General features: G+C 42.1%; 1 protein-coding gene across 1 annotated transcript in view; it reads left to right on the top strand.

Moving 5' to 3' along the window:
* LOC136558686 (unconventional myosin-X-like) overlaps positions 1-18,087 on the top strand; it is an 88,857-nt gene that overhangs the window by 68,258 nt on the left and 2,512 nt on the right. Inside the window, exons 27-40 of the mRNA XM_066553311.1 lie at positions 279-522; positions 1,339-1,434; positions 3,060-3,153; positions 3,772-3,827; positions 5,477-5,619; positions 6,957-7,151; positions 8,835-8,992; positions 10,178-10,301; positions 12,086-12,383; positions 13,633-13,840; positions 14,549-14,685; positions 14,850-14,973; positions 16,359-16,808; positions 17,586-17,777. Coding sequence (XP_066409408.1) covers positions 279-522; positions 1,339-1,434; positions 3,060-3,153; positions 3,772-3,827; positions 5,477-5,619; positions 6,957-7,151; positions 8,835-8,992; positions 10,178-10,301; positions 12,086-12,383; positions 13,633-13,840; positions 14,549-14,685; positions 14,850-14,973; positions 16,359-16,808; positions 17,586-17,777 — 2,519 coding nt within the window. The remainder of the gene's footprint in view (positions 1-278; positions 523-1,338; positions 1,435-3,059; positions 3,154-3,771; positions 3,828-5,476; positions 5,620-6,956; positions 7,152-8,834; positions 8,993-10,177; positions 10,302-12,085; positions 12,384-13,632; positions 13,841-14,548; positions 14,686-14,849; positions 14,974-16,358; positions 16,809-17,585; positions 17,778-18,087) is intronic.

Raw genomic sequence — 18,087 nt, 5'->3', positions numbered from 1 at the left:
CTACTTGGTATGGGCTTAAATGATTCATTCTCAGCTATGAAACTGAACTCAGAACAAAAATACTTGAGTAGTGCATGTATTTCTGTATTTTGCTTTTGTTTCACTAGTTTTGTTCTGTTTTTTCTGTGTTTGAAATTAGGCACAACTTTGTTTCTCTCCTTCAGTTCCTTTTGTTGATGTAGGAACTGAAGTGGCAACTGTTCCTGCCCGGGGGCAGGCTCAAGTGGAAGCATGGCCCCTGTTGTGTGTGCTGAAGTTTTGCTGCCTCTCTTTTGCAGGAGGTCTCATGAACCCATGGCGGCGGCGCTGGTGTGTCCTGAAGAACGAGGCCTTCATGTGGTTCCGCACCAAGCAGGAGGCCCTCAAGTCAGGCTGGCTCTACAAAAAAGGCGGAGGAATGTCAACCCTGTCACGCCGCAACTGGAAACGCCGCTGGTTTGTGCTTCGGGAGTCCAAGCTGATGTACTTCGAGAATGATAGTGAGGAGAAGCTGAAGGGGACTATTGATATCAGAAAGGCAAAGTGAGTGCAAAAAGAAATCCCTTTGATGCCTAGTATTCACTCTCTAAACCAGTAATGAAGGGTCCAGTGCTGCTGTTCATTGGCCTGTGTATCTCCCATGGTGCTTGGAGAATCAGAAACAAAGGAAGGAAAAGGCAATTACAGCATCTAGTTTTACTCTGGAGGGAGTCTGTGATTACTTGATAGTTCTTTTCCCAGTCTTGCCTTTCATAATCCAGCAGCAGCTCTTTCCAAGCCATGGATGGAACCAGACCAGGAGGGGCTAATTAAGTACATACCCCATGCATTCTCTCCTACCCAGACTCCATCTGTTTTCTGGCTTCTCCAGGCATTTCACAGAGGTATTATGAAGCTCACAGCGGGATTTGAATTTGGCAGCATGTACTGTGCCTTTTCCTGAGTCCTGAATGCTCTTTCTGCTGCCATAGTCAATTCCTCAGCTCCCGCTGTAAGAAAGGACAGACTGGTCACCTATTAGCATTATGCAGGCCTGTAAAGTGCCAAAAAGAATGGCGCACCCGACTTTGTAAACAGATCTCTATATCAGCCTCCCTGTTATCTCTTCTTCCATTTAGTCTGTTGGTGTCTTGAAAATCTATATAATGCCTTAAGCTTTGGTTTTTAACTGTACAGATCTTTTTAAACATCTTGATGTGTACTGGCGGAATTTTGTATTTCTGTCAGAGTTACAAGCCATCTGAACCAAGTGCTTTCCCTTCTGTGTGGTGAAGGGTATGATGTGAAAGAATCGACCAGATGGAATTCAGGCCTGTGAAAGGTTTTTAGCTTTGGCTCTTGTGCTTTCTTGTGTTCCAGAGAGATTGTGGATATTCATGAAAAGGAGAATGCCTTGGACATTGTGACAGAAGACCGAGTTTACCACATTGTTGCAGAGTCACCAGAAGATGCCAGGTACAGCAGGGAGTTTTGTTAGGTTTGTTCATTCAGTGCAGGCCTGACCCAGCTACTCATGGGAGAGTTTTAGAAACATAATTAATTCACTTTTACTGGAGAAAATGGGGGATTTGTTCCAGAGTGTCATTTCGTGCTTCCTGGGATGCATCACACCTACTTTGGGGACTTGATGTTACAGCTACCAAGGTTGTGGTTCAGTCTGGCAGTCACAGGACTGCCAGCTTCTCATGTGGCTATGAGCATGTGGAATTCAAGGGTTACTTCAGCAGACACACAAACCTTAATATAAACTGGAACATCTAATAGCTGATTTATTTATTTAATGGAATCTTGAATCAAACAAAAAGTCTATTCATGTTGTCTGTAAATGATTGCGAGAGCAGCTGGGTTTTATCCAGGAGACAGAAAAAGGCTGCAGCTTATCAGAGTCTGTAGTGTCATCTGATAAAATCTTCCAAGTGCAATGCAAACAAGTGACTCATGTCCTTCCTTCTTGGCATCCTGGCCAGACAGTGGGAATCAGTTGTTTAAGGGCAGGTTGGACAACCTGTCCTGGCTATGCAAAGCCAAGTTAGGAGGTTACTGTCCCCAGCCATTCATGTCTTCCCACTTTTACCAAGGCTTTTGCTCTCTCAGCCCTGACGGTGTAACTGTTTCTCTGATCTACTGGTTCTGTGAAGTTATTTAGGGTTTATTATTATTTTGGTGTAGGAGAGAAAGGGGCAAGGTGTTTGGATACAATTTAACAGAAATAGACTGAAGAACAGCCACATGGACAAGAAAGGGCAAATGTAGGGAGCAGTGGTGGAAGGAATGGTAACTTAACCCAGAACTTCCACAACTGCAGTAGGCATGCCCTAAGATAACACTGCAGAATTGTTAGGATGAGTGTAAACCAAATGTGGCCTCTGCCTATGCCCTATCAGTCTTTCTTCTGAGGGAGAAGAAAGCACCAGCACTTGCAGTAGCAAAGGGCAGATTAGCAGATGTTGCAGAGTATCCAGTTTGAGAATCCTCCATGAAGTATGGATGTTTGCTGATCTCACTGGAAGCTGCAGATAAGAATCTGCTTTTTCTGCAGCAGTGCTTAGCCTCCAGATATGTCTGTAAGAGAAGCCCTTTCACAGACAAAAAACTTCACTCCCAATTCACTTATAAACAAACCCATGATTAATTGCCAGCCATATGACTTTCAAGTTTATTAGCAGATCAGAGAGAGACTAATCAAGAAGACTCCCAGCCGTCTCTAGGACTCTAGTCCAGGAAGATTCCCAGCTAACCCTGTTTTTACAAGTCCTGTATGCTCTTCTCAGTCTGCTGACATGGGCTCCCTGTAAAGCCACTGCCTACTTAAGAGTTCCTTGAATAACAAGTGGAAAACTGGATTTTGCAGGAGCAGCTGTCAGTGGGTTGAAGAACGTGCACAGAATTTTCATGGATAAATAAGGAGGAAGGAAGACATTGGAATCTGGTATGATCAGCCCAAGAGATATTTTGACATAGTATTCAGGAAATTGTGAATGAAGAAATTTTCCCACTGAAATCTTTCCAGGTTCCGTGATCATGTTCTCAAGCCAGTTTCACTACTGAAAGTTTAACTGTGATTCTGTTTTGGTTGGCAGCGGTTGGTTTAATGTTCTGAGCCGAGTGCACAGCGCTACAGCACAGCAGCTGAGGGAAATGCAGGATGAGCAGGCCAATCCAAAGAATGCTGTGGTGAGTTACTGTGCAACCAGCCTGTGGGCATGCTTGGAGCCCTCTGTGTTTAACTCTTTGTGCATGTTTTTCCAGCACGTGCAGTGCTGTACTTCTTAAGCAGTGTAAGAAACTTGGACATTGGTAATTATAAAGAAACAGCAAAGCTGGTAACAAAGAGGGTAAGCAGTGGGGAACATCATGGTGCTTGTTGAGGGTTGCTCATCTTGATCACAGATAGCTCTTTTCAGTTGGAGGAGAAGGGGGAGGCTGCCTCACACAGATAAAATGTCTTTGGATGGGACTGGTCTGGGTCACAGTTATTCCAGACAGAAGAGAGCAGTTGGGAAAAACGGTGTATTTATGTATTTTGCCAGTACAGAGATAATAGTTAAGGTTATTTCAGACCTTCATAATACCCTCTGGAAACTTGTAACTGTTTTTCCTCCAGTCCTGTGGAGCCCCTTGTATGTCTTGTACTCCTGTTTAAGGAGCAGAGATGACTCACTTGTGCCTTTCTCGTGTGTTCATTTCTACTGAAGCTATTGGAAGTCAGATGAATGGTTTCAATTCCAATCCCATTCACAGAGGAGAACACCTGTAATCTAAAATGCAATGTGTGTCTTCTTCACTCTGCAGGGAACCCTGGATGTTGGGCTTATTGACTCTGTCTGTGCTTCAGACAATCCTGATAGGTAGGTACAACAATCTGACCATCTCTTAAATCAGAAACTCCCTGCAATATTTTTGTGGGTAGGTCCAGGTTTCCTTTGGGGTTTGTATTTGTTTCAACTCATGCATCTCTTTCTCCAGACAAATAAACATAGCTGAAATCTTTAGCTTGTTTCAACCAATGTCACTTCATAGGCATGAAGTCCATATATGTATTGTCTTCAAGTCAAAGTTTCTCCTTCAGCTCCTAAAAGTGAAAACAGTATAATGTCAATGTTAGAAAATTATAGTTTTATCTACCACTAGCACTGAACAAATATGTCCAGCAAAAGCAGCGCTTCCATTTTTTCAACAGAGTAATTTTGAGTTAATTTTGTAGATTCAGGGGAAAGAAACAGCATTGTGGAAGAATAATGGATGAATTTAGAAATATGTATTATTCTTGATATTTGCAATGCAACAGAGCACAGACCTTTAGTTAGTTTCAGAGAAGAGATGATGGGACATTTCATATCCCTTTATGTTAACATTTAATTATTTCCCACATATTAACAGGTTCAGCCAGGGCAAAGATACTCACCACAGTGCTGAAGTAAAATGTTAGCTATTAAGTTATTTATCTCTGTAGTCTGGGGACAGAGCTCTGGGCTCTGACACAGGTTGCTAGGACTTTGTTTTTAGTAGTTTAGAAAATGCATTTCAGAAATGAACTAAGATTTCATTGATGAAAACATTTTAGGCTGTTCTCAGCCTGTACTCCTCATAATTAATCTGTGAACCCATGAAAACTAGGAACAAATAGTAAGCTTAACAGTGAAAATTTGTTTCTGTGTGTGCTGATATATGCTTTTCTGGAAAATCAGTGCTTGAAGCAATGTTAAACAAATTCTGAGGAGAATGCTTATTCTCAAACAACATTTTTATGCAGCTTATTTTGATCTTCCATAGATTTATGCAGTTTTCTAACAGAGCTTGATTGCACCTTTTGCTTCATACTTGCATTCTACTTTTCAATTTCTCTGTTCTCTCATAAAAACCTTTTTTTGCTTTCAAATGTTTCTGAGTCTATCCTCTTGGAACTGGTCATACTTCTATTTTTCTATTTTCCTGTAAAACATCAATTCTGTACAGAATTGTGAATTTTCTTTTGGTAAGATACAGTTGCAGGAGAAGGACAAAGTCATCCAGGTGCAACACAACAGTTTTTCCTCTGTTTTGTCAGGATCAGCCCATCCTTTGTACAACCAATCTCAAACATGTTTCAGCTGATCCTGCTGAGATCAGGGTTTGCTGTTGCATCACTGGTTTTAATAAGTACAAGGAGAATGGCTGTACCAGCTCAGCCCAGTGATACAAGAACTGGTTCACTCCAGTCAGTCAAAGTCCTTTGCTAATGAGCCAAGAACATTTAACAGCTGCTTATTAACGAATTAATATTTTCTAGTCTTTGGAAGTAGCTTTTGAAATATATTTAATTTCATTTAGCTGGTCTCTGCAGTCATCAGTTGACAGAGCAACTGAAGAAGAGATGATCTTAAGTATTTCTGCACTCCTCTGTAGTTTGTATTCAGAAAGTCTTTCTGTTTATGGGAAGGTAAAAAACATGACTCTGGGTGTGCTGTGAGTTATTTGTGTGGTTATGACTAATTTTAATGCTTTTGTTTTCTGGCAGACCGAATTCTTTTGTGATCATCACGGCCAATCGTGTGATTCACTGCAACAGCGACACTCCTGAGGAAATGCATCACTGGATCTCCCTGCTGCAGAAACCCAAAGGCGAATCCAAGGTGGATGGCCAGGAGTTCCTTGTGAGAGGTGAAAGGAAATACATGCCATTACATGTGAAACTCATCTTCTGCTTATAATCTGACAGGGAGACTTGGTTGTTGCTAACTCAGTCTAGGGTTTAGCTGCTCCCCAGAAGCTGTCCTTCTCTGCCCCCCTCTACCTTCCTGCCTGCTGCTTGCTGTGTCACGTGTGTGCTAGCCTTGGCTCTTACCTAATTCCCTGCCAGGTGGGGGGAAAAAAAAGCTTCATATGTTTCTTTTTCTGATGATAATTCTAGCCTATTTAAACATGTCTGGCAAATGCCACCAGGGGATAGGAAGGAGCATGGCTGCTGATGAGGAGCAGCTGGCTTAGATGGAGTAAAACATGACACTGTGGCTTTTGTTGGCAGCTCCTTCCTTCTGACACCTGTCATGTAGAGAGGGAGGGAGGGAGGGAGAGAGATCTTTGTGGGGTTGCTGCTGTCCTCAGCTAAACTAACTAACCTGGTTATGGTAGACAAAGTGAAATGAGAGAAATTGTCTGAGGTTGAGCAAAAGCTTTGAATTACATCCTTAGTCAGAGCTTAGTTGAAGATGGTGGAGCCTGAGTAGGGATCACACATATATTGCAAAATATTCACCCATTTGTTTTAAATATTTTTAAATTTCCTCTATACTTTGAGCTCATCACATGGTCTTAAATGTATGAAGACATTCCTGATCCAGTCTGTGGAAAGCAAGTGGATGAACAAATTGCCTTGCATCTTCCAGAAATGACTATGAAGAAATAAAGGTCATGGAGTGGTCATGGCAAGGCAGAAGGACAGGAATAAGAGGGTCACCAAAATGTGGCAAAAGCCTTCCAGCATAGTCTTGAAAATTTCAAGGAGATTGAATGATACAAAGGAGACTATGAGACAACAGTTTGAGTACCTTAACTTCAAAATACTTAATTTCAAGTCAACAGTTCCTTTTATCTGATATTGTCCATTAGTCAAAGAGAAAAAGAAATGATCGTTTGCAGAGTATGCTCTGCTCTTCTTATTAAGATGTCTCTGGTACAGCAGAGTAGACACAAAAGCCTATGTTCCGTAAGATCTATATATTTTTGGTTTTTTGAGCCTCTTGGTTCAGCCCCACCGTTTCTGAACATTTTGCTTTGTGGGTGGACATTGCTTTTTACACCTCTGAGTAGAAAATTATCTTTTTGACAGCTTTAGCAATGCAGTGCAGGCTGTAATTTTTTTTCTGTTGAAGTATTGAATTTTCTTAATCTTTTTTTTTTCTTTATTTAGCAACAAATCTAAAATGACAGTGAAATTATTTGTCCTGACCATGGGAGCAAGAGATGCAGGTAATGACATGTTTGTGTTTCCATGCCAGGCTGGCTTCATAAGGAGGTTCAGAGCAGCAACAAGATGTCCTCCCTGAAGATGAAGAAGCGCTGGTTTGTCCTGACCAACACTGCCCTCGACTACTACAAGTCCTCTGAGCGCACAGCGGCCAAGCTCGGGACGCTCGTGCTCAACAGCCTCTGCTCTGTGGTGCAGCCTGATGAGAGGGTCTTCAAAGACACAGGTGAGAGGGAGAAGGTGGTAAAGAGCAGACTCCAGGTGTGCAGCTCCTGAAGAGGGGATGGTACAGGACTTGTAGGGGTGTGGCATGTTGAGAAGGCAGTCTTGATGTCACCTGAGGCTTTGTGTGTGGCTGCGAACATCTCTGCCCATAGACACTGTAAGAGATTTGCAAAGTGTGCAAAGTGCCTCACACCTGACACAGGTACACAGTGCTGATGTTTCTCACTGAGTAGAGCCACTGCTTATCTCAGTGTTCCCCAGGCAAGGTAACAGGTGTGAGTTCCTGTAGTTGACAGTAATTATTAGTACATCTCCAGAACTGTCACTTTGTAGCATGATCTATGTTTGTCTCTGGGGTCAGTGTTAACATGTTCAGTAGCAGCCATCCCATACACTGTAAGGGATGTACAGTGCATGTGTTATGGTACCACTCAACTTGATAGAAACAAAAGATAGCAAAGGCCCATTTGCTTTCTGTGCAACATGACAGAGTTCTGGGAGGGCAGGATCTGGCATGATCCTCCATTGCTTGCCTTAGGAGTTGGAAGGGAACCCAGGTTATCGGATAAAGGGTGAATCCCTCATACAAAGATTGTGAACCTTAGAAAAATACTTGAAATACTGGACATTTGAATACTGGAATTGTTTGGGATACCTTTTAAAAGGGCTGGAAGCCGGAAGTATTTAGTAAAGGGAGATGAGAGGAAATTTATTCTGCTCATTCAGAAGAAAGTGTCCACATTTTTGGTATCAACAGATGTCTAGAGCTGCCTTTAGCAGATAGAATTGCCATCACGTTGACACATTCTCTCAGGTTGTCAAACATATTTTTAAAAGTTCTAAGAGTTGATTTGGCAATCTGACTAGGTGTGTAGAGTGGTCATTTTCCAAGTGATTAACAGGATGGTGTAGTCCAAATGCTGTCTGTGAAAGTGAGCTGCCTGGTTGGCAGGCAGGTAGTCAGGTTACAGTGCAAGATACTTCCATCTTGGAAAGCTGTCTTTGTACCAAACTCTGGACTGGGACTTGCCTATTTATAAATCTGTTTTGGCAATGGGGCTGTTAATGTCTACCCTAGTGGATTTTAACCAGACATACTGTATATTGCTATGAAAGCAGCAGGGGTTTTACATCAGCCACAAGCTACAGGCAAAAAGAGAATCAATGATCTCTTAATAATCAAGTCCAACCACTAGCCTAACATTGTCAAGTCCACCACTAAGCCACCCTAAGTACCACATCTACACATTTTTTTAATGCCTCCAGGGTGGGTGATTCAACCAATTCCTTGGACAGTCTGTTGGCAGTCCTTTCCTCTTGTCCTATTGCTTGCTACCTGGGAGAAGGCACAGACCCCCAGCTGGTTACATCCTCCTTTCAGGTAGTTGTAGATAGTAATAAGCTCCCCCTTGAGCCTTATTTTCTCCAAGCTGAACACCCCCAGCTCCCTCAGCCACGGGACTTGTGCTCCAGCCCCTTGCCCAGCTCCATTGCTCTCCTTGAGAGCTGATCTGGTCCATAGCCTTCCCTGGTATCAAGGCTGACCTGATGGACCTGTAGTTCCCCAGACTCTCCTTCTGGCCCTTCTTGTAGGTAAATGGCACAGTTCCTAACCTCTAGTCAGCTACATAATAGGGCAGCCAGTTTCACCTTCCAGGTTTGTTTCCCCCTTTGTTTCTGCCAGGCTACTGGAACATCATCGTGCACGGGCGGAAGCACTCCTACAGACTGTACACCAAGCTGCTGAACGAAGCCATGCGCTGGGCCTCTGCCATCCAGGGGGTCATCGACAGCAAAGTGCCCATAGAAACACCCACACAGCAGCTCATTCGTGACATCAGGGTAGGTGGCAGCCTGCTAATTCCCACCTGACTTGGGAGCAGCCAGACCACCACTGGCCTAACCCAGTCATTGCTGAGAATGTGGCAAAAAATGGGGTTACTGTCTTAAGGGGAAAATGAAAAAGGGTAAAAAAATAAATTCACACAACTGTGCAACAAAAAAATAATCAAATATTACATGAATTTTATTTTGCTAGCTGGTCTCCATAAGTCTAGACTATGACTCTCTGCAATTAAAAATTGCATGCAGGATTAGACCATCAAGTTATTTGCAAATCTCTGCTCCATCCTTTCCGCTCCTAAGCATCTGTCAGACACAAATACAAAAAAATTCATTCCTACCAGCTATCTGACTTTGTTGTGCCCTGAAGATCTCTTCATACCTTAGGCTTGCATGGTTAAATATCAGAGTAAAGGGTGGAAAGATAATATCCTTCAAAATAGCAGAAATTGTACCACAGGAGAAATTTTTGAGAATAAACTTGCCAGAAACTTTGGCAAATAGACCTAGAATCATTTAAGAAGACACACCAAAGCAAATTTCAGAAGTGTGTTTGTGATGACCTCTAAACTAGATGCAATTAGATAGTTTTTATTTAGGAAGAAAGAGCTGGGAGTGATTGTAGAAAATGGTGGAAAACTTCAGCTCCGGGTTCAAGGACAAAAGGAATATAATTTATTGTTAGGAAGAAGTCTAGGACAAAATGCAGAAGAAGAATGTGATCCAGTGTGTATGGTAGTGACAGGCCCAGATTTTGAACACCATGGAGCATTTTGGTTGTTCATTCTGTAAACCATGTAGTACAACCAGACAAGTTGAGAACAGGCTCATTATTACACACTGAAAATGGTTGTAGTCAGAAAGTCCATTAACCATGTCCTGTTGAAAGCTTGAAGGACATAGGAGAGAGGGATCATGCCACATGTATTATGCAAACCATGCTTGAAGGCAAGATTCTGTGCTTGGTGACTTGTGGGATGATGTAGCATGGCTGTTCTTGTGTTTAATTTTCAGAAATAATGTACAGGGTAATTTTTAGGTACAGATTATGCTTTGATCACTTAATCCCCCTAGGCACCTCCAGAAATTTAGAAAAGGTGCTTGAGCTTGAACCTAAATGTGTAAGGGCATCCTGCAAAGGACTGTGTCTGTTTGAGGATAATGACTTTTTGCTTTCTTTTCCAGGAAAACAGCACAAACTTTGAAGTAGTGGAACAGACGTATAGGAGGAACCCAATCTTGAGATACACGCAGCACCCCTTGCATTCCCCACTGCTCCCATTACCCTATGGGGATGTCAGTGTCAACTGTAAGTATTTTACCCAAGTGACAGAATCCACTCACATTTTGAGGGTCATTGAGGAGCCTGAGCACCACAAAATGGGCCTGTAAGCTCTCTCTGTGCAGGTGAAGTCTGTTTGGGGCAGTGTGGCCCACAGTGTTCAGAGAGGGAGGGGGCCCTTTCTTTTCCTTTCTTCTCTGCACTGTGTTCATTTTCACTGCCTCTTATCATGGGAGCATTGAATCTTAGGGTAAATGGGGGCAGATAGTTTTATCATCCATCCAGGGGGCATGCAGCCTGTCATCCTCTAGCCACAGCTGGGTTGTGAGTGGCTCCATTGGAAATACTACAATAGGATTACATCTTGCAGCTGGCAGTGGGGTAGTCTTTCTTCAGAAGTTTTCTTACAGTTCTTACCGTTTTCTGCTGTAAAACCAGATTAAATGAACCCTTTTTTCAAAAGTGTCAGAAACAAGAAAGAGCTAGAATAATGGGCCACCAGAAACCAAAGTGATTTGTTGATGATTACAGACTGTTTGACATACTAAAACTGAAAGCTGGTGAAGAACTATAGAAGAATGTCTCATTTGGAGAGACTGAGCCACAGAATCTTTTAAGAAATTAATTTCAATCAAAGCAACATATTTGGGAAAAACAGTCTGCCACACAGGTAGTGATCTAGCTGTGCTTAGGAAAGTGAACATCAATTTACATAGCTTATGAAAATGTCAACTCTAGTGGTACAGTTCTGATTACAGAAACAAAACAGCTAATGTAGGTTTTGAAAGCTTAGAAAAGGAAAAATAAAGTCTTTGTGCAGCTGTATATGTATCATACACCTGCATCGTGAGTACAGGAGACAGTTTTGCCTTCTACATCTCATCAAAGATAGAGGAGATGTAAAAACCCACCCAAAGATGATCAAAGGTATAGAAGAACTTGCCTACAATTATGTGACTAAATAGAGAGCAGGATTCTTCAGCCTCAAAATGAAATTTTTAGGATCAGAAGAATGTCATGGAGAAAGTGAAAGGATATTAGGTCTGTCACAATCCAATTACTTGGCAGATTAAAAGCACAGAGAAAGAAATTCTGAAATACAGGAAAAATACAGAGCAAACACACTGTGGAACTTACTTTTTAGAGCTGTGCCTTTGTATTGTACAGTTAATACATGGCCATTGGGGAAGCAGTGGCTGTACAGGAGATTCAGAAGGACCTAAAGCCCAAGATGTGCACAGGAGGATGCAAGCCTGCATCTGAATGTTATCACACGTGTCCGAGCAGTTCAAAAAACAGACATTTAGGTGCTCAAAAAACTCAGGTTTTGGGCTAAGCATTTTAAATCTAAACAATCGGTATAAGATGCATTTGTGGTACAGCAATTTGCCTAAGTTCTGTATTGGCCCAGGGGTCAAAGCTAATACAGACACAACACAGAATTTGGAATTAAACAAGCCAGGCTTCAGTGGCCACATTCTATTACTTTGGTTGCAGACTCTGAAGCCTGAACTAGATTTCAGTGTTCAGTTCCCTTAAAAATATTACTCTGCTTTTCTGTGCAGTCTATCCAGAAATGGATCGGGAGTGGTGACAAATCAGATGTTGGCAAATACAAATTAAAACTACACTTGAACATTGGGAGAGGAAGCATTGATGAATTTAAAGTATAAATTTAAGTTCAGGATATGCACTAGTGCTCAGGTTGCTGTTCTTCCATGACAGAGGAGTAGAGTTGACTGTAGTAATGCTGGGCCAGTAGAAAATGAGGGAGATGCTCACCTCTTGTCATCTTCGTGATTGTTCCCCAGTGCAACAAGAGAAGGGTTACAGCAGCTTACAGGATGAAGCAGTGAAGATCTTTAACTCCCTTCAGGAAATCGAGACAGTGTCTGACCCCATACCCATTATCCAAGGCATCCTGCAGACCTGCCATGATTTGAAGCCCCTCCGTGATGAAGTGTACTGTCAGCTCATCAAGCAAACCAACCACATGCCACATCCCAACAGTGCTGGCAACCTGCACCACTGGCAGCTGATGACCTGTATGAGCTGCACTTTCCTGCCCAGCAGAGGGATCCTGCGCTACCTCAAGTTCCACCTCCGAAGGTGAACGTCTCTTTCGTTTGCACTTGTTTCCTTTTGCTCTTCCTGATCTTCCACTGCTTGTTGTAGTTACCTGTCTCACGCTCTTGCTGTGCAAACATCTTCCTGTGGTGTTCCAGCCTCCTACCTTTGCCCAGTTCTTACCACCAGCTTTTCTGTGTACTCGGACTCCCTCCCCTTGCCACCCATCTGTTGTGTCAAAAGGATGTGGAATAAATGTAAGTTACCAAACAGAATACCATGAGACTGTGTTGCAGTGGATTTACAGCTGATGACCTGCTGCTTACTAATGTACATATAAACATTACCAAGCTGCTGGTAAGGTGAGGTCTGTACTTTCATGCTCATGGAAATCTGTCCTACCTTGCAGCTGGCACCGGCAAAAAGCATACTATGAAGTAGGAGAGATACTGTAAATCCAATTTATAATTTTTCAAGATTTCTTTAACTAAGCACATAATGCTTACAATTAGTATTTTTGATCTGTTTTAACCTCCCATTTTCATGAACTAAATAATTTGCATTTCTTCCCAAGTCATCTTCAGCATCTAATGCAGCTTTACAAGGCAGTCTGCACTGGGCCTGATCTGCAGCTGTGTAACTTTGCTCCATTCCTAATGATGAGCAAGCTCAATAAAATCTATTTGATTCCTTCCAAGCTAGGAAAGAGTGAGATGAGTTTTGTGTCAATATATCAAATAGGTATATCCATGGCCTGGGTCTAAGAGATTCAGATACTCCATGGAGCCATTTCATTCTTTTATCACTGGAGTTGAAAATAGTGTTATACTTAGACATGCTGGTCTTGGAGGAAAGAGAACAGTGTACAGGTATCTTCTTTCTATCTTCTTAATTCTCAAACATACTGTAGATATGGCTCAAACATAGCCAGCAAATTTAAAAAAAACAACCGAAAACATTAGGAAAAAATAAAAAATTTTACATTTGATTTCACAGTTTTTATTCTCAGTGTTGTAAATTGAGATTGTCAATCCTGCTGTCTTAAGCTGTCACTAAACTCCTGAAACTTTGAACTGCTTATTTCATATATTGCTGAGAAATGCCACTGAAATGACTTTCAAATTACTAGTAAAAGCAGATTGTATTGTTTAGGAAATAAACTTGATTTTTGTGTGGTTGCATTTGACATCATCATCTCTACCAAGCTCTTGCAGTAGTCTCATTTCTAAGGTAACATGTTGTTCACTGTGTAATGGGATTTTTTTTTTTTTTTGCTTCTCTTTACAATTAGGGTAAAAGATCTCTTTCCAGACTCAGAAATAGATAGGTATGCACAGTTCATAAGTGATTCCCTGAAGAGAACAAAGACAAGGGAGTTTGTGCCCTCCCAGGAGGAAATACAGGCTCTTCTTACCCGTGAGGAAATGACCACGACAGTGTATTGCCATGGTGGTGGCTCCTGCAAAATAACCATCAACTCCCACACCAGCGCTGGGGAGGTAATGCATCAGTAGGATTAACCAGATGTGAGCACATCTGTGTCTGGAGAGTGGGTCTGTTGACCCAATATTTTATTTTTTTTAATGACAACTCTTTTGCTATTTCTTTGGGAAAAGTTCAGCTTATTCTACAAGGCCAGGTCATAGAGTATCACTTGAAAACTGTGTTGCAAAATCTAAACACTTCTGGTGTTCTCCCCCTTGTCTGAAATTTGCTAAACAGTTTTCTGGACAAGGAGAGATTGCAGTTCATAATGGAATCCTTCTGAGAGGATTATTTCACCAGTAACTTAATCATTAGCAGGTCAGAAGCAGGATTCCATGTTGCAGTAGTCATGTCTGTGAAAACATTAGTGCTAAACAGAGCAGAAAGTGGAATTGTTACTAGAGGAACTGAGAATGTCACCGTGACATCTGAATCCATTATGTGCCTATATCTTGTGCAGAATTCTAATTCCCTCCTCCTCAAAAGGGTAGGGAAGATTGAAAAGATTCAGAGAAGAAAAGCAGGGATGATCAAATACAAGTAATGACTTCATTGCAGGGAATGATCTTTTAGGGTTAGAATTCTTTAATCTGAAAACACAGTAATTAAGGGAGATTAAATGTGATGGAGATGTATGAAATGATAGGTGTCCTGAAGAGGTACTGATTCTTCATTGTGAAAGGGGGAGTGATGCCCACTGTGTGATGTGTCTGGTTTTGCAGGTGGTTGAGAAGCTGATCCGAGGCTTGGCGATGGAGGACAGCCGGAATATGTTCGCGCTCTTTGAACACAACCAGCAGGTTGACCGTGCTGTGGAGAGTCGGGTGATTGTGGCTGATATCTTGGCCAAGTTTGAGAGGTAAAAGAATGCTTCATGAACCCTTTAATTCCTAGTTGGATGTAACACTGGGTTTCAGAATCCAGAGTTACCTTCAGATTGTGATTTGCACTGTGAACATTCCAGTACCATGGTACTTCTCCTTACTGGGTTTTTCCCTTCTCATTCTCTTGTATATTTTACAGACTTGCTGGCTCTGAAGAAGAAGAGGAGGAAGGACAGTGGCAACTGTATTTTAAGCTTTATTGCTTCTTGGATATTGAGAATGTTCCCAAAGATGGTGTGGAATTTGCCTTCATGTTTGAGCAGGTAAGCAAACTCTGGGAGAATGATTTGGTTTCCAGGATGGCAAAAGCACACAAGAGGATACAGAAAACTGGTTTACCTTTCATTAGAAGTGGGAATTCTGGTTGTTGCAAAAGAATTTAGTGTGTTGGATTTTTGCCTGGAATCTACTAAGCAGATAGACCATGAAATTTTCTAGGGAACATGAGTATTAGAACAAAGGCAAGAAAAGCTAGCAAAGACTTAGAAAAAATGAAACACTAATAATTTTTTTTTTAAACTTGGTCTTTAACTTTAGAAGGCAGAGAAATTCAGGTACTGATTTATGAGAATCATTAAAAGTAGCTGCTTGCAGAACATAGATGTAAAGAAAACTGGAACATCTATCTGTCTATTACCAGAACTAACTAAGAACCATCTTTTGGGCAATTTCTTTTGATTAACAGAGAGGCACTAGAAGAGTACTGCAGACAAAGGAAAGGAGAATGTAGTTGACAATATTTATCTGCTGAGTAGTCTTACTTTTTTAAGTCACTGTACTCCATGGCACAGTGATAGTGGCAAGATCAGAGGTCACACTGGTATGAAAGAGACTTGCAGCTGGAATGTAAAACTAAACCAACTAGAGCACCCAGCTGTGTGATTTGTCCCATCTGTATTACTTCAGTGAACACTGACCTTGCCTCAGAAAATCATAGAAAATTACTGAATCTGTGTTAATGGCAGTCAGTCATGAAGACTGAAACTCACTCATAGTCAAATGCATGGCATTTACATCACTCAGATGATGGTTCCATTCTTGAAATGAATCAACTCCCTCCTGACAGGGCTTTCAGTCTACACAGCTTTAACTGGCAGAGAGAAGTAACAGTAGGAGAGTAGGTGTTACCCAGACATTAGATGGATGTGCAAAAAGCCCCATTAATAGATTTCCCAGAAAAACAGGCAAAGGGAAGCCAGAAGATTAGTGGAGACATCAGGTGAAGGAGGAAGAAGTGGGAGGTGCTTTTTTGTAATGAAACTGAGGTTGAGAATCTTGAATTTATTATCTATTACTCTGGTGTTGAATATAATCTTCACACAGCAGCTGTAGCTGGTACAGTGAAAAACAAATTGCTTCAATTCTGGTCTTTCTCATCTGTTCCAGACCTAAAAGGATCTCATTGTAGGACTTTTCTGTACAGGATAGGAGCCCCTCAAACATCTCTGTCCTGTTCAGGCTTGCAGAAAGGGGTGTTCCTCCCCATATCAACCACTTGGGTTTGATATATTTGACATATTTATTCCAATGTCTGCTCCAACCTCCTGAATTCTGTGTATCCAACTGGGATCAGCAGAGGTGACAGGACCCAGATGTGAATAAAGTGTGCTTTTGCTTTCTAATGGGTTTGGGCACTTTCTGTTTGTAGGCTCACGAAAGCCTCATAGCCGGTCATTTTCCTGGGCCAGAGGACACTCTGCAGCGTCTGGCAGCTCTGCGGCTGCAGTACCTTCATGGAGATTATTCCAAAATAAGCTGGACCCTTGATGGAATCTACCCAGTTAACAGGCTGAAATCCAAAATACTGCACTCAACAAAGAGCAGCAGCAGTACCAGTCACACTCTGGAGAGGAGACGGACCAGCTTCCTTGAAGGGACATTGAAGCGCAGCTTCAAGACAGGGTCTGTAAAGAAGCAGAAGGTAGAAGAGGAGCAGATGATGGAGATGTGGGTAAAAGAAGAGCTTTCAGCTGCTCGGGCAAGCATAGCACAAAAATGGACCAAGCTGCAGGGGCTCTCTCAGCATCAGGCCATGGTGAAATACATGTCCATTGTAAAGGAGTGGCCAGGTTATGGGTCAACCCTCTTTGATGTTGAGGTGAGTGATTAATAAACTCCTAAAACCACAGCTGAGGAGAGGTATCAGTCTGGAGAACAGATAAAGCTGTGTGTAACAGATGGGAATTTTGGGAACTGGATACATTTTGCCTTAGTAATCTCAGAGAAAGCCTGCAGTATCACAATACCCAAGAGTTATGACACAGAGAGCACAGAGCAAGCAAGGCAGGGCATACTGGTAAATGAAGGGAGACAATGGATTCCCACTTTGTTAGAATAGTGGTGGAATGGGGGAGGAGAGAAGAGTTTAAGAAAGCGGTGGCTAGTGAAAGTCAAAGTAAAGCAAAGCTCTGCTGTTCTTGCCAGCAAACGTGCAGTCCTGGTCTGCAGCAGTACAACAGAAACTGGGCAGACTGGGGCGTGTTCAGCACTGTGCTCAGCCTGCTACAGGCAGAGGCCACAGTTCACTTCTGTCAGTTTTGCTGCTGCCAAGGTGGATCACCATGGAAGTTGCTTGCACTCATTGCATTATCTGTAAAATAAAAAGAATATTGACTTGCTGCATCACTTTAAAAATCTGATGAGAGCTGTCCCCTATTACAATTATTTATTTCTCAACTAGTATTTGACTCACAGCTGTGTCACATCCGAATCTTTGCAGCAGAAGTGCCTCCAGCATAGATTCTGCAAGTACCCTGGTTTGTGTATTGAATTGAAATGTCCTATAAGAGCTAGAAACAGAGGGCTTTTTCTTGAATGGAAAGTTATGTGATCCTCCACTGCATTTATGCAGAAGGTCGTGTTTCTCTTTCTGCAGTGCAAGGAGGGTGGATTCCCCAATGATCTCTGGCTTGGCGTCAGCACAGAGAATGTGTCTGTCTACAAACGAGGGGATCCTAAACCACTAGAAACTTTCCAGTATGAGCACATTGTTTTCTTTGGAGCACCACAGCCCAACACCTTCAAAATTACAGTGGATGAGAGAGAAATGTTCTTTGAAACCTCCCAGGTACGTGAAAGCACACAGCCACTTCAGTTAAGCTTCAAGGAATAGAAGAGCTCTTGACTAGTGGACTACACAGCCAAGGGAAAACATGAAGGGAGCTTAAGCCTAAAGGGCATGATACCTCTTCTTGAATACAGGGATGAACAAAATAATAGGCTGGTTAGAAAGTGAAGGAAGTTGATTGGTATTCCAGTGCATCAGGAGTTTCCAGTTCTGGGTGCTCTTCAGTTTGCCTGGTTTTTTTTTTTTTTTTTACTCCTTTCCAGTAGATGAATGGGGAGTTTCACTTTAAAAAAAGATTTTGTAGAATGGG

This window comes from Molothrus aeneus, chromosome 7 (assembly GCF_037042795.1).
Source record: "Molothrus aeneus isolate 106 chromosome 7, BPBGC_Maene_1.0, whole genome shotgun sequence".
NCBI lineage: Eukaryota > Metazoa > Chordata > Aves > Passeriformes > Icteridae > Molothrus > Molothrus aeneus.
This window is presented reverse-complemented; position numbering and strand designations above follow the sequence as displayed.